Source organism: Siphateles boraxobius, unplaced genomic scaffold (genome assembly GCF_051911475.1).
Source record: "Siphateles boraxobius isolate OS27281-9 unplaced genomic scaffold, OSU_SipBor_1 49, whole genome shotgun sequence".
NCBI lineage: Eukaryota > Metazoa > Chordata > Actinopteri > Cypriniformes > Leuciscidae > Siphateles > Siphateles boraxobius.
The window spans coordinates 1,160,029-1,176,508 of NW_027509130.1; the positions used below are offsets into that span (position 1 = coordinate 1,160,029).

A 16,480-nucleotide genomic window follows, 5' to 3' on the forward strand; every position below is an offset into this window, starting at 1 on the left:
ACGGCATCCAAACCAGAACACAAATATAGTTTCTGTCCACTTCAGATGAAACCTCTGAAACCAGACTGAGTGTGTAACAGCGCATCTGTTTCTCTTTGGCTGCAGTGTGTGAGATACATCGAGGCCTGTGCGTCATCCGTCAGGATGCCGATCCCAAATCTTCCCCAGTAAACGGAGAACGTTGTTCTGTCGCGTCACTGAGGACAGCAGCACAAACACGCTTGAAGATCAAATACAGCATGGGAAGCAACCGAGCCAACAGGTACGACCACTCCGTGTGCGTGTGTGCGTTTACGGGTCATTCTATGGTGATCGCAAGAATCTGGATCAGGGCAGATGATAAATAATTTTATGTTATCCTAAGCCTGATGCTTTATTTCACGCCAGCTTTAATGCCGATGTTGTGCAGTAGGTGGCAGTATGCGCCTTTAATTGGGTTTGCCAACCAGCGACCATGAAATGTGTGTGTGCTGCGTTCAAGCTACTGTTTAGCATATTTACTTACAAAAGTGCGCATCACTCGAAAGTTATTTACTATTTATTTGTATCTGCTGTCAGACCATCGAGACGTGGTTGCCCTATAACGCATTGCTGTGTGTTGACTGACAGAGAGCCTCATGCTTTCTAACCTTGAATTCACCTTTTTCCCTTTATGTTGCAATTGTTCTGCTTATTATACATATAAAATACAAGGTTTATATCAGTAGTCCCATATTCTTAATAAATATTTGTGTGTGTGTGTGTGTGTGTGTGTGTGTGTGTGTGTGTGTGTGTGTGTGTGTTTGTGTGTGTGTGTGTGGGTGTGTGTAGTAGTAATATTGGAATCACTCCATAGTGATATATGACCGTTTTTTTACATGTGAGCCCCTGAGAAACTCTCTTTACATCCCTGTAAACATTGGAAAATGTTAATAACTTTAAAGTACTTGAAGTGTGCACATACCAATAGAAAAACTAAATTATCGGATCGGGACTCGTTCTCGGCAGATACTCAATATTCAATGACTCGGATCGGATCGGGGTACAAAAAACCTAATCGGCATCCCGACTAATGATATATCTTAATAAGATATATCATAAGATATATTTGACCCCAAAATTATCATTCTGTTATGCTTTATTACCCCTCATGTCTTTCCGAACCTGTATGATGTTCTTTCTTTCTTCTGTTATACATAAAAATAAGGTATTTTGAGAAATGTCTGTGTTTTTTGTCCAATGAAAGTCATGTTGTTTGGTTTTCAACATTCTTCAAAATGTCTTCTTTTGGGTTCAACATAAGGAAGTCATACAGGTTTGAAACGACATAAGGGGTAGGGGTGGGCGATATAGCCTCAAAATTCTATCACGATATTTCAAGAATATTTGCGATAATGATATTTATGACGATATAGACATTTTTTTTGTTGTTGGTGAAAATGTTCTTATTATGTTTATCTCGCCTAAATGTTTGCTCACTCATTGCGTTTTTACAATGTGGTAATTTTGTTGTTAAGAGTTTACACAACACAAGGAAGCTTGATTTCAATCTTTGAATTAAATGTTAAATGTGTGTAGGTCTAACACCAGTATTCAGAAATACTACAGAAACATAATAAAGTAATCAAATGTAAAATAACACATAGTCTTTTAGTTCTGTTTCCTGATTAAATTAAATACATAGGCTAATAATTCTCATTCATTACAATTAAAGCTATCTTTTGTTGTTTTGACGACAACAATAATGACAGATGCATAGCCTATGGCTGCTGTCACTTTTACAGCTAGTGCCCGGATCCATTGCTGTTTTCATTATACTGTCTGTCACACTGTCACATGCGTTTTATACATAACCGACTGTGTTTATGAGTATACTTACCAAGACCGGAAGTTTTACACAATTTTGCGTTTCTCCCCCCATTAAAGCGATATAATCCGCGAAAAATAACTTTAGTTTCTCGCGAGCTGTAGCCTAGGTACTCTATGTATGCACGCAGTGCAACTCTCTCAGAGAGTGCGCGAGTAGCTTACTGGATACTTTAAAACCGCTTGAATGTTTAAACTGATAAGAATTAAGAAGACTTGAAAACTATAAACTTTAGTTATGATGCACTGATGGCTAGATTGTGCAAGAGACCATTCAGTCATGTCCCGACTCCTAAACGCGCGCGAGAGAAGACGCGCGTCGGCAGCCCCGCTGAACACTCAAGCTGTTTGTGAAATTGCTAAATCATCATCGGAGGCTGACAGGCTGCTCTCGTGCTCAGACAGGTGTTGTTGTTGTGCGTGCTAGGAAACGTAAATGCGCCATACGTCATCGCGTCGCTATATCATTGATATCGCGATATGACACCTTTTTATCATGTAAAAATGTATACCGGTATTATCGTGGATGGTATGATATGCCACACCCCTAATAATGGGTAATAAACGATGACAGAGTAATAATTTTTGGGTAAAGTATCCCTGATATCTGTTGAGAAAAAAAGGTAAAATGCGTAAGTATCAAATGTTTTGCTCATTTTCTCAGCTGGTTTGCGAGTCATTTTGAACTTTGCGAGTAAAATATATTTTTTTTAATGTTGCTCATCAACAACAAGACCAACTCATAAACATTGAGATTTTGTGCTATTTTGCTCCCATGACGTCGTCTTTAAGACTAGTGGAAAGAAAACATACAAACTTCAGTTAAATGTTTATTTTATTTCACTTTATCCATTTGATTTTGTCTCTAGATTTCAATTACCATTGATATCTTTAAATCTTTTCATGTCCACTTCAGTAACACTTATATGTACCAAAACTTACAGTTTTATTCCCATCTATATTCTGAAGCTTTTTACTGAGGGGTTTGTTCATTTTTCATTCACCTGTTTTTTTATGCAAGATTTTATTCCTAAACTCATTTTGATTTTTCTGAAGAATTTTGAATGCCATTTAATTTAAAGCTTTTACTGTCATTATTGTGCTCCTCCAGACATTAGCAGATGATTGATCGTCAGGCTGTATGTTTATTTGTTTGTGTGTGTATGTTTACTAAGTGTGTGTGTGAGTGAGTGAGTGAGAGAGAGAGAGAGAGAGAGAGAGAGAGAGAGAGAGAGAGAGATAGCTCAGATTATAATCCCTAACCTTCACTGACCGCAATCCTGATATGGCTAAATGACTGGCCTTCGCTCATAATCCCAGGTGAGGGGCAGGTAACACCCAAACACCTGAGTCCCTCGACCCTTAATGGACAAAAACTGAAAGAGAGACAGAAACCACGGAGAAAAAGACAGTCCTGATCCCACTGTAAATCCATTTGTTAAAAGGTTTTGGAATTTCTTTAGGAGGATCCGTTTGTGTGTTTCTGGAAGAGACGCATTAGTGAGTCATGGTTTATCTGGAGTGAGTGTGTGTCCTTTAGAGCGGTCACTGGAAAGAACAAACTCTCCAATCAGATTACAGCTCTTCACCTGCCCTCCATCGCATTTATATAGTGCTTTATACAATACAGATTCAAAACAGCCTCACAGGAAAAATAACAGAATCAATGATACAGACGTAATCAAGTGTCATTATTCAGCTTAATTCAGTTCAATCCCAGCTAACAGGGAACGTTCTCATAACTTTGGCTAACGTTGTGGGAAGGTTCTCTCAAAGTTCTTCCTGTAACGTTAACAGAATGTTTGTTCAATGTTATTTGGTATTTAATGCTCTCAAAATCTCAGCACAAAAACATTATTTATACATCGTTCATGGAACGTTTTAGTTGGATGTTGGTAGTCTGCTTTATAAAAGCTACTACTTTTTGTAGTTTTTGAGAACTTTCAAAAGTAACATTCCAATATTGTTTGAAGAATGATAAAGTAGAATATTCAAAATGTTCACATAACCAAGAAAAAAACAATGTTTAAAAATTTGAAAAACTGGTAGTTTTTAATGTTCAGAGGACTTCCGGATTTTTAAAAATAATTTAATAGGAATGTTAGCAAAACGTTCCTAGAACATATTTTAGTTAGCTGGGATGTTAATTCAATTCAGTTCAATAACAGCGTCAATATTGCAAATTCATCAATTACAAATTCAATTTCAACTATAAGGCAGATCTACAGAAGACAATAGTGCAATTATTCAGCTCAATTCAGTTCAGTGTTGATTCAATTCAGTTCAATAACTATTGATGTTGCAAAATGTAGCAATTATAAAACATTCAATTGAGCTTCAATGTTGATTAAATTCAGTTTAATAAGTGTCAATGTTGCAAAATGCATGTAAATTCATGTCAAAATTCAATTATGAATTCAATTTTGTCTATAAAGCAGATCTACAGAAGACCATTATGTGGTGACCATTATGAAGTGCCATTATGCTGCTCAATTCAGTTCAGTGTTGATACGATTCAGTTCAATAAGTGTCAGTTGCAAAATGCATCAATTGCATCAACAGCAAATGAATTCAAATTTATTTGTCTAGCGCTTTTCACAATACATATTGTTTCAAAGCAGCTTTACAGAAAGTGCATTTCAGAAATGTAAATTGAAAAATACAGTTAGTTAATCATGTATTAATTTAGGGCATAACATATCGCCGACGTTGAGTCGTCTCTTCACAGGCGTCGAGTCGTCTCTTCACAGGCGTTTAGTCATCTCATTGCAGGTGTTGGGGCATCTGAAGTCTCTGTGAAAGGCTGGATACAAACCGGAGCTGACGAACGCTATTTACCTCGGGACTAGTGTCCCAATATAACAGCAGAAGAGCTGATGGGAGATAATTAGCATAGCCGCTGTTCATAATATTAATGCATTTGATTTGATACAACAGTGGTATAAAAGGTAAGCATTATGTGAATGCTTGGCTAAAGAGATGCGTCTTTAATCTAGTTTTAAACTGGGACAGCGAGTCTGAGCCTCGAACAATATCACATTCCAAGAACATCACATGACACATTCAATTGAGCTTCTATGTTGATTCAATTCAGTTCAATAAGTGTCCATGTAAATTGATGTAAAAATTCAATTATGAATTCAATGGTCTATAAAGCAGACCTACATAATACAACTGTCTCATTATTCAGCTCAACTCAGTTCATTGTTGATTCAATTCAGTTCAACAACTGTTGATGTTGCAAAATGTATAAATTATGAAACATTCAATTGAGCTTCTATGTTGATTCAGTTCAGTTCAATGAGTGTCAAAATATATATCGATTATGAAACATTCCATTGAGCTTCTGTGTTGATTCAATTAAGTACAATAAGTGTCAGTGTTGCAAAATTCATGTAAATGCATGTCAAACTTTATAGACTTTGGTCTATAAAGCATTGAGTATTCAGTTCAGTGTTAACTCCGCTAAGACCCCAAACTCTACTGTCCTCTCTCTCAGGTACAGCATCGTGTCCCCTGACGAGGAGGCACTGAAGATCTCCACCCTCGGCCTCCACAACGGCTGCGGCTCGGGCCGGCTGCACACACCTGGAGGAGCGGAGGGTTCGAGCGGGTCTGCGATGGGTACCACCTACAACGGCAGGATCTCCACGTCGGGCCGAGGCCAGCTGCGCAGCCGCTTCGTCAAGAAGAATGGCCAGTGCAACGTGGTCTTCACCAACATGGACGACAAGCCGTGGCGCTACCTGGCGGACATCTTTACGACGTGCGTGGACATCCGCTGGCGGTACCTGCTAATGATCTTCTGCTCCACCTTCCTGGTGTCCTGGCTCATCTTCGGTTTGATCTTCTACAGCGCTTCTCTGGCTCATGGGGACTTCGATAAGGATCGTGCCGGGAAGACGTGGAAGCCGTGTTTGCTGCACGTTGAGGGCTTCGTCGGGGCATTCCTGTTCTCAATCGAGACGCAAACCACCATTGGCTACGGCTGGCGCTGCGTGACCGAAGAGTGTCCCGTAGCGATCGCGACAGTGGTGGTGCAATCGATTCTTGGATGCATCATTGACTCCTTCATGATTGGCACCATCATGGCCAAAATGGCGCGTCCGAAGAAGAGGAACCAAACCTTGCTTTTTTCACAGAACGCAGTGATTGCGTTGCGCGACGGGAAGCTTTGCTTAATGTGGCGAGTTGGGAACCTTCGGCGTAGCCACATCGTCGAGGCTCACGTTCGGGCGCAGCTCATCCGACCCTACGTGACGGCTGAAGGCGAGTTCATTCCGCTCGAACAAATGGATCTAAACGTGGGATACGATGAAGGAACCGACCGCCTCTTCTTAGTGTCGCCTTTAGTCATCGTTCACGCGATTGACGAGGACTCGCCGCTTTGGACAATGAGCCGATCCGAACTCGAATCCGACGACTTCGAGATCGTGGTGATCCTGGAGGGAATGGTGGAGGCGACGGCCATGACCACGCAAACGCGAAGCTCCTACCTTTCCTGCGAGATCCTTTGGGGGCACCGCTTCGAGCCCGTCATTTTCGAGGACCACGACCGCTACAAGGTCGATTACGCTCACTTCCACAAAACCTACGAGGTTCCCTCGACTCCTGCCTGCAGCGCTAAGGAGTTGAAAGATCTGACCGAACGCCGTTCGTCTTCTTCGTCCCGTTCCGAGACGCCGGACATCCGCTGCCACCGTGGGGCTCAAACGCTCCTCCCGCCCCACTCGCCTAGCGCCTTCTGCTACGAGAATGAAGTGGCGCTGTGTTGCGGAGAGGATGAGGATGAGGAGCGTGCGGGTGAGAATATGACTGGCGTTCCCACAGACTTCCAGAAAATGTTCCAGGACTCGGCCACGATGACCTCCGGCAACAACGTGCTCTGCGTATTAGACATGGACAATCAGATCGAGTTCGACATCCTGCAGACTGCCATACCGCTCGACCCCACGACTTATAAGAGCGAGTCCGAGATATGACAGCCAACGAGTACAATACATTTATATTTATTTAATCACATTTATAAAAATTAAATACATTTGTTATTTATATATGAATTAATATTTATGTAAATAATTATTATTAGTTAAATGTATTATACTTACATAATATAATTCATTCATATTAAGTACAGTACTTAATTTAATTAATAAATGTATACAAATAAATAATACATAAATATATTTACTTAAATAAGTGTATTATATATATATGAATACATTTAGTAATAAAAATACATTTATATTTATAAATCCTAAATGTATTTATTTATATAAATGTATTATATATTAAGCACATTTATATACAAATAATACATTTATATAAATAAATATATGTATACATGCAAATTATTCTAATGTATACTATTTACATAATATAAATAATTTATATAAATAAATATAATACTTATATATAAAAAAATGCATTATTTGTATAAAAATGTATAATATAAATAGTACATGTGAAAAATGTATGTATATAATCGCATTTGTATATATAAATAAATGTATGTTTATATAAATGTATTAGATTTATTTAAATACATTTATATACATAATACATTTATCTTAATACATTCATTATGAAATGTTCATATTAATGTATATATAAACAAATATAAAGTAAATTATTCACATTTATTGTATAGACAATAAAACTAATTTATATAAATAAAATATATTTATACAAATAATGTATTTATTATATATTTATAAGTAATGCATTCATATATAAAGAATACATGTATTTATATAAAATACTAAATTTATTTAAATGTAGTATATTTATATGAATAAATACATCTATTATATATATATATATATATATATATATATATATATATATATATATATATATATATATATATCACCTTGCCTGCATTTTTGTACTTTGCTTATCGCAGTCTTCCTAAAGGAGGAAGTGGGTGTGTTTGGCCTCAAGGAACACGTGACCCTAAAGGTCGTGACCTCATGTCATGTCACCTAAAAGGTCATTCACGAGATCACAGGAGGGAGGGTCACGTAATGTGGCTTCCAGTGGAGATCAGACGCATCAAGAAACTGACGGCAGAACATCAGACTGAGATGCCAGGAAGAAGGAAAGAAGAGAAGCACAAATAAAATCACCAAAGGAGACGAGCTCAGGACAGACTGATAATTCTCTCTTTACTTCTACAGTTACCGAAATCTCAGATTCTGTTCATGTGCTTCTTTATTGTTGATTAACTGTGAGGTCAACAAAAGATGTAAAGTAACATTATTTATATAGTTTTATCATTTAAAAGCCTGTTTGAATAGATCTTTCTTTCAGCTCTGCCATTTCTTTGAACGTTTGGAGGGATGGAAAGATGAAATTGTCTGGAATTAATTTCCATCTATGGTGAAAGGATCACAGACATTTATTTGAATTGATGATCAAAGCAATGTAATAAAAATGTAGAAAAATAGTTTTTTCATGAATTTTTCATGAAAAATCATGATTCAATCTAATTACCCAGCTAACAAAAATAAGTTCTAAGAACATTTTGCTAACTTTACCATTAAGTTATAAAAACCTTATTTCTGAATGTTTATACATCGGTCATGTAATGTTTAAGTCTGAAATGTTTCAGTTGGACATTTGTCTGTTTTTTAAATGTAACTTGTTTTGGAATGTTCAGAGAACATTCAAAGTAACATTCCAATAATGTTTGACTTTGAAGAAAGATGAAATAGAATGTTCTCTTAACGTTTGAATCGAATGAACGTTCTATTAGCGTTACAGGAAGAACCTGTTAGCTGGGATTCAGACATGAATCTGAATACTTGCACTCAAGCTGGGTCTTTGCTCGTGTTATGTGATTTTTGTACATGTTAAGTGTGTTGCACATCATTTTGTATTTAAAAGGGAATGAGGTTTAACGCAGTGGAATATTGTTTGGACTCTTGAAACTGAAGTGGGACAGATATACGCTGATGTAGCAGGAGTGTTTAATGTATAACCTAGAGATCAGTCAGTCGTTCCCCAGACGCTTTCCTCTGATCGTGCTTGTTTTTCTGGGAGAATCTGATGTGTGTAAATATATAAAGCTGCTGCTGCATGATGGGAATCTTTATGATCCTTTTCTAAGCTGGTTTTACGCGTCTTCCTGTTTGAAAATCTTCCAGACGAATGAGAAACTTTTACTTGAAAGTCCTGAAATGCACTTTATCTTGTCTTGTTGCACCTTCTAATGTGATACTGAAATAAATCTTTATACCGCAGTCTGTTTGGATGTCTAAGCCCATATTAAACGCACAGCAGGTTTTCACTGGCGCAGTGACCTCTGGTCTGTAATCACATGACCTCCACGCTTCAGTTAATCATTTGTCTAAAACTCAATTCCTGAAGCACACGCTCCTGGAAAATGACTGAATACAACAGCACAGCTGTTCACTGGATCAGACTGTGATTGACATCAAACAGCAGAACAATACAGAACTAGAGTCAGAACATCAGCGGGAACTGTCACAACATCAACTACTGTAAACAGGGTTCACACACACACCTTGGTTAACCTCAAATTCAAGATCTTTATAGGTCCAATACAATCAAATTCAAGGACTTAATGTGGGGACGCGTTTTTTGTGTCCAACAACAAACGTTGAGGTTCCGTCGTAGTAGTTTTGCGCGCGTGAACGCCATGGCAACATAACACATAGTACCTCACGCGGGAAACACTTAACGTAACGCGTAAATGCGCGCAACTAACGTAAATCAAACAAGCTAGTACGCATAGGATAGGGCACGAAGTGTTGGAGAACTGCGGACCGGAGGCAAAAAATATATTCAAGCACTTTTAAGGACCTGTATGCTGTATCTATGCATGTTTATTTTTAAAAACTTTCCAGGGCTTTGATTTTTTTTTTCAGATTCACAAACTTTCAAGGATTTCAAAGACCCGTGGGAACCACACGCACGCACGCACGCGCGCGCGCACACACACACACACACACACAGGCTGCAAATCTCTCATCTCACCAGCAGATGGCGCGCAACACTAACTTGTTATGCAAACACATAAAACTGACACACTCGCGCCCTCTGCTGCTCTTTCTACAAACACACACAAGCATGAGCACTATAATAGATGAAAGACATTATAAAAGAAAATTAACACAAAATATTAATAATAATTTAGCACATTTTAAAAGTTTAGAGAGAATATTAGTAATGATAATAACAATAGATGTTTTTTTTAAATAATATATATTAAAAAATGAATACACATAAATATTATTTAGCACACTTTAAAAGTTTATAGAGAATAAAAACGATGATGATAAATAAATTATAACAAATAAAACAGATTAAAAATAATACATGAATAAATATTTAATACCTTTTAAAAGATTAGAGAATAATAATAATAAATTAATGAAAATAAAAAAACAATGATAAAAAATAAATACTAATAATATTTAAGCACCTTTTAAAAGTTTCCAGAGAGTAATAATAATACATTAATACCAATTAAAAAATTAAAATTGTATTAATTATTATTTTTTATTTTAATTGGTAATTATAAATTTTATTTCTACATTTTATAAACATTATTCTCTGGAAACCTTTGAAGGGTGCTAAAATATTATTATTAATATGTATTTGTGTTATTATTTTTTAAAAATTGCATTCATTTTTTATTATTATAAGTATTTTTTATTGTCGGTAAAGTTTTAAAAGGTGCTAAAATATTATTATTTGTATTATTATTATTATTAATAAGAAATTAATAAGAATTATCGTATTCATTATTTTCTTGAAACATTTAAAATGTACTTATTATTATTATTAAGTACATTTTAAACATTTCAAGAAAAAAAATTGACGATAACTTTAAAGACAATAAAAACAATGATGATAATAAATACTCATGAATAAATAAGCTAATAATAGTAATACTAATACTAATAATAATTGAATCACCTTTTTAAAGTTAAATAATAATAATAATTAATAATTGTCATAATTAATAATAATGGTCCGGACCTTTTAAAAGTGTGAAGTGACAGAAGCAGGAGAATAAAACGAAGCGACTGCGAGCGAATGACAGGTGATCAGATTATTAGAGGACTGAACCGAGGAGCTGCTCGGAGATCAGTTAATCAGGTCTGATCACTGCTGCTCTGAGATCACTTTAGAATGCCTTAACATTTAAACATCTCACTAATCTGCAGTATGCTCGACCCAAAAATAACATTTTCAATTCATATCCATAATCTCACTTCCTCTCGTTGTCTCTTTTTCTGTTCATCACATACATGAACCCGAGACACCTGACAACCATATCAATCAGTCTATGAGTGAACGTCTCCGAACACATCTACTGAGTCCTGTACCTGACCACCTGTTAACCAACAGTTTTATATGCAAATGACTTCAATAAGAAAAGTTTTGACGAGTCCTGAAGAAAAAACGCGAGATGAGTAACATGTAACACTAGTCTAACTGGTTATACAGCGACCCCTGAACTCCAGGCCCTAACCCTGACCTTTGAACTCAAGCGTCAGAATAAAGACAGAGACAACAATGTTTCTTCACTGTTTTTCCTTCTCTAATCCAAATGTGTTTTTTTGTAAATACGGTTTTAATTGGTGATTAATGTTTTATCCCACTTTCCATGCTTTTAGTCTTTTGCAAAAGCCCTTTAACGTTTTTTTTAATGACATCAGCCACAGGAAGTGACATCATTTGATGTTTTCTAGCAGGAAGTTTGTCACTGACATCCATGACTAACTTTAGCTTTTTATGAACATCCATTTTCTGCTCATATAAGTAATCAAGTCATCAATTCAGGGTTATTATAGTAAACTAAAACTAAAACCATAAAAATAAGTAAATAAAAGTGAAATATTTATTTTAAATAAACCTTAAACTTCAGCTAGTTGCCAAAGGCACATTTCTCATTTTCATTTAGTATAAATTGATGCCGCCTACTAAAATTACTAAAACTGAAATAAAATTGATCAAAATTATATTTAAAAAATATAGGCCTAACTTTATTATAAAAATAAAAAACAAATCATAAAAACAATAGGCCTAATAGTATCTAAATTATACTAAAGCTGGAAAAACTATATAAAAAAAAAAAAAATGAGAAAAACACACTCAATTACTGAACCTTTAACTATAATTAACCCTTTGATGCACATGCTATGCAAACTCCTTCTAATGCAAAACATGGGTCTAAAAAGACCCGTATTCATTTCCTATGTTATTTCATGCATGGCTTGGCATTTTTTTTTGTTTCATCTTTTGAAATCACTTTATTGCAGCATTTAATATTCCATGATCTATGAATTTATGATTTATGAAATTCAAAATATCTTGTTTTCAATGATCACAAATTCATATTTTAATATTTCCTAGGTTTTTTGTTAATACATCAAGTTTACACACATGGGTAAACAATGACCCATCTATGCAAGCGTGATAAAACAAAAGAATAAAGAAAACTTTTTGTTAAAATAACCAATTTCGCAGTTATTTAGATCAACACATTTACGGTAACACTTGAAATATGTTTATTGGCCACTGTGTCACACATAACACACATATAACCGATAACACTGAAATTAAACTGTAGTGTAGTGCAACTGTGGTGAATGTGACTGAATGAAAAAAAAACCTGACAAAATAAAATCAAACGTTTGTGCTCCTTGCACACGGGCCCGGTGCACTCTTCGATTGGCCCCCTGCTGATGTCCTCCTTTGGCCGGGTGGTGGCTGCGTTTTTCTTTTTTAATTGTTAAATTTATATAGCGCTTTTGTCTGAACTCAAACGGCAGCCATAGTGCACCAGAACGCACACCACACACCGGCTTACTGGTGGAGAGTGCACCTCGACCAAGCCGTCGTGCATTGGTCACACCACCCATGTAATCAGGGTGTTGTGCAGTGAAGTTGGTGTAGGCATTGAGGGTCATGTTAACATTGAATCCAAATTCTGAGCTATGCTTCTCCCTCAGTTTGGATGGCTTCATCATGACAGGCGGCATGTCTGGCTTGTTCTGGGGAAGAGTCCACTGACGGACGTAAAGGGGGACCGATAGCATTGATTTATGACAACAACAAAAAAATCATGAAATACAAGGTTTCCGCCCGACAGCGACCATATATACTTGAATAAATAATAACGTTCCATTTCAACTTTTATTTTGTTGACTTATCTAGAATATGTCAACAGCAAGCTAGCTAATAGTATTGGATATGTTTCTCTTTCTCACTAGTAATGGATTTCAAGGTCAAAGTAACGTTAGCCTAAGCATTCAAATATTATATCCAGTAAGTCTTTCTCAAAATATAAAATGTTTTCTGTGACAAAAGAATCATAAAATAAGACTTACATGCATGAAATATACAAATTGCAGGGCGTGTTGAGTAATCTCTGCATAGTTTTCTGCCGTAAATATGTTCCTACTATTTACAAATATCAAAGGTTCCTATATGGGTCATTGTTGACCCATGTGTGTAAAATTGATGTAGAAATACAAAAACTGTGTCTGTTTATAAAGTAAGAAAGGAAAAATAAACATAATGATTTGTGGAAATCAAAAACAAGATATGTAATGTATACATGGAATAATAAATGATAAAATACATTTCTTTCAAAGATTCAGCAACGAAATACTCAGGCATGATTGAAATAACATAGGGAATGAATACGGGTCATTTTAAACCCATGTTGTGCATTAGAAGGGTAGTGACACAAAAACGATTTTTATTCAAAACTTAAGAAAGGAAAAATTAAAATAAGGATTTGTAATGACCTAAAACAAGTTAATTGAGAAATACCTGGAATACTGAATGATGAAATAAATTTCTTGCGAAGATAGGCTATAGAAAATTAAAACTCAAGTCGGGTCACTTTAGACCCATGTTGTGCATCAAAGGATTAAAATATAAAATAAAAACACATTCAAAAAATGTAAATATTAATAAAAACTATAATATCTCAATTATAAGCTACTACAACAACACTATCAATTGCAAAAACAATCGGTATGTTATTAACAGGGGCGGTTTCTTCATTAGGGCGATTGGGCGACGCACCACCAAAGTGTGAAAGGGACTTTTTCAATCACATTCACAATCTCATTCACCACAGAGTTACGCTAGCCGTCACTGTGCCTCTGGATATAGTCCAATCAGCGTCATGTCACGTTCTGTGGAGTACCGCCTCTTTTTGGGCGATTTCACTCTGGCTGAGTGTTCCCATAGACTTACATTCAAAGATGTTTTTTTTCGAACTGCAGGCACTGCAATGCATTCTCTATGGGTTCCGGGAGGGCGCGCACTAACGTGCTTACGTCATCATACATATCCTTAACTTGTGAAGCGATTGGTGGGAACAAACATACACTATTAAAAACCTTTAAGATTAAGTGACAAATAATATTTGAAAACAATTTTGAATTTGAACAACAAGAAAAAATGAAACACTACTTTAATATCTTTATCAAATGTGATTAAAAAAATAAAAAAGAGAACTAGAGTGAGAGAGACTGTTGGGACATCTCGCGAGTTGAGGCCAGTTGAACTTGAACAACGTCATGGCGAACGCAGTTAATTCTATCATGTCATTAAAAGAAATGCCATTCAACCGTCGTAGTAATCAGGACCAGGGCTCATTTCAGGAGCAGGAGCAAGTAACAAGTTTGCAACAGGAACAACAAGATCTAGGAGGGGCTTGGGAGAAGAAGACAAGCAGAGGCTGTCTAAGGAGGTATTTATTGCTGACCATTTAAATACTCGAGTATTGGAAAATCTAACTTTGTTTTTACAATCAGTTTAGGAAAGGATGGTAGCAGTCTTTTTTACTCCTAGCATTGTATTTTGAAATGTGTACATTCCATTCGAACACCAACACAATCTTTATCCTACACGTCAACGATTCAGTCAACAATATTATTTGTCGCCACCTAGTGGAATCTTTAATAAAATAAACTATCTGAGTGGATTGAAAATGCATGTACTGGTCAAAAACCCTGGGCAAACTCCATTTGAGCTTGAATTTTGGTAAAATGTTAATTAACGTAACAACACACACACACACACACACACACACACACACACACACACACACACACAAATCATTGCTGTCGGACGGAAGCCTTGTATGTCCAAAACTGTTACTTTTCAGGAAACGAAAGAAAAACTGTTTTAAGTTTCCTGCACATCTCAAAACCTAAAAAGTTAAATCTATTAAAAAGGCAGCATGCGATAAAGTTGATCTGAAAAATGTAATTGTTAATGTAAATGAATAAAGCGCCACCATGACTAATATCTTCAATTATTAACGTTTAGTGACCAGAGCAGATTTTTAGAAAATTATTGCCCAAAATGAGACACTTAATTTTTTTAATGTTAGAGGGGACGACCCGTATATATACAGACAAAACCTGTCTGATCATCATCATCATCATAATCACAGACTCTCGATTAACCTCAGGAGAACTTGAAGGTTCTGGGAGAGAGACAAGTTTGCGAATACATGCCTGAGGGAGACAGACCTTATTACTGAGTATTAGAGAGAGAGAGAGAGAGAGAGAGAGAGAGAGAGAGAGAGAGAGAGAGAGAGAGAGAGAGATGAAACTGATATAGTGCAGTATTGTGTGGGTCAGTAACAGAGGCTCATTGTCAGCGTTTACTGCCCCCTGCACTGCTAATTATGAGCTGTTCCCCTCACCCGCGTCTCTCAATCCATCCATTTCTCTCTCTTTCCTTCATCTACATTTTCCCGAACGCTGCTTCCTGTGTGTCTGTAGATCATCTCTCTGTCTCTTCCCGTAGATGTAAACAAGCATCGCTAAATCTGAAGCTCTCCTCTGACTTAAGAACGATAACTATTAATGATAAAGTTTCGATGATCCTTCTACTTTTGAGATAACATAAGTGAAGTCAACACCACAACTATTTTAAGACAGAGGAACAACATCGTTGTAATCACTTTCATTCAGAGCAAAATTAATTTTTCTCTCAAGCTACTACTAACGGTTAAAAACATCGCCAGCCAATCAGAATGATTCCTGCTTTAACGAGCGCGAGCATTTAAAGAGACAGACACTTACATCGTCCATTGGTATAAATGTTAATACTGTCATCGTTTATCGTTTTGGTTATGTACAATTATCATTGTTAATGTGAAAGGGCATTGGTCTTGAACAAGTTTGAGGATTTTAATAGCCTACATTTCGGTTTACTTAATAACTGATGTGGGTCAGAACCGCTTCAGAGGCGCCATCTACAGAATACTGGAACTACAGCACAACTACTCATCTATACAAAGCGACTCACAGTTGATTAATCCTACCACAACTCATCTGAAATGAAATGTAACTGAAATTACTGAATCCTGATTGAACAATTATGCGCCGTTTTTTCGTTTAGGCTATTACAGCAAAAACTATGGTGGCTGAGAGAGCTCAAGAAAGCGAGTGAAGAAAACAAATACAAATAGAAAAAACACCAACAAATTAAGAAAACATCTGCAGTTTGACAACACATGGGCTACAAATACTCACAACACAACCAAATACAGAAACACACTCACAACACAACCAAATACAGAAACACACTGCAAATTCTCACAACGAAACCAAAGAAACACACTGCA

The 16,480-nt window shown here is 36.3% G+C and overlaps 1 protein-coding gene across 1 annotated transcript; it reads left to right on the forward strand.

Annotated features, from left to right (window-relative positions):
• Nucleotides 1–7,041, forward strand: kcnj4 (potassium inwardly rectifying channel subfamily J member 4). Its single transcript, XM_077202440.1, has 2 exons — nt 1–262; nt 5,345–7,041. The coding sequence occupies exons 1-2, from the start codon at nt 240–242 to the stop codon at nt 6,825–6,827; spliced, it is 1,506 nt and encodes a 501-aa protein (XP_077058555.1). The 5' UTR covers nt 1–239; the 3' UTR covers nt 6,828–7,041.
• Nucleotides 7,042–16,480: the final 9,439 nt, after the last annotated feature.

What these genes read in the sequence shown, in the direction of transcription:
- kcnj4 (XM_077202440.1), top strand. Translation starts at nt 240, where the DNA reads ATGGGAAGCAACCGAGCCAACAG. An exon ending in GGAAGCAACCGAGCCAACAG is followed by an intron (nt 263 to 5,344) that starts GTACGACCACTC and finishes CCTCTCTCTCAG; the next exon opens with GTACAGCATCGTGTCCCCTG.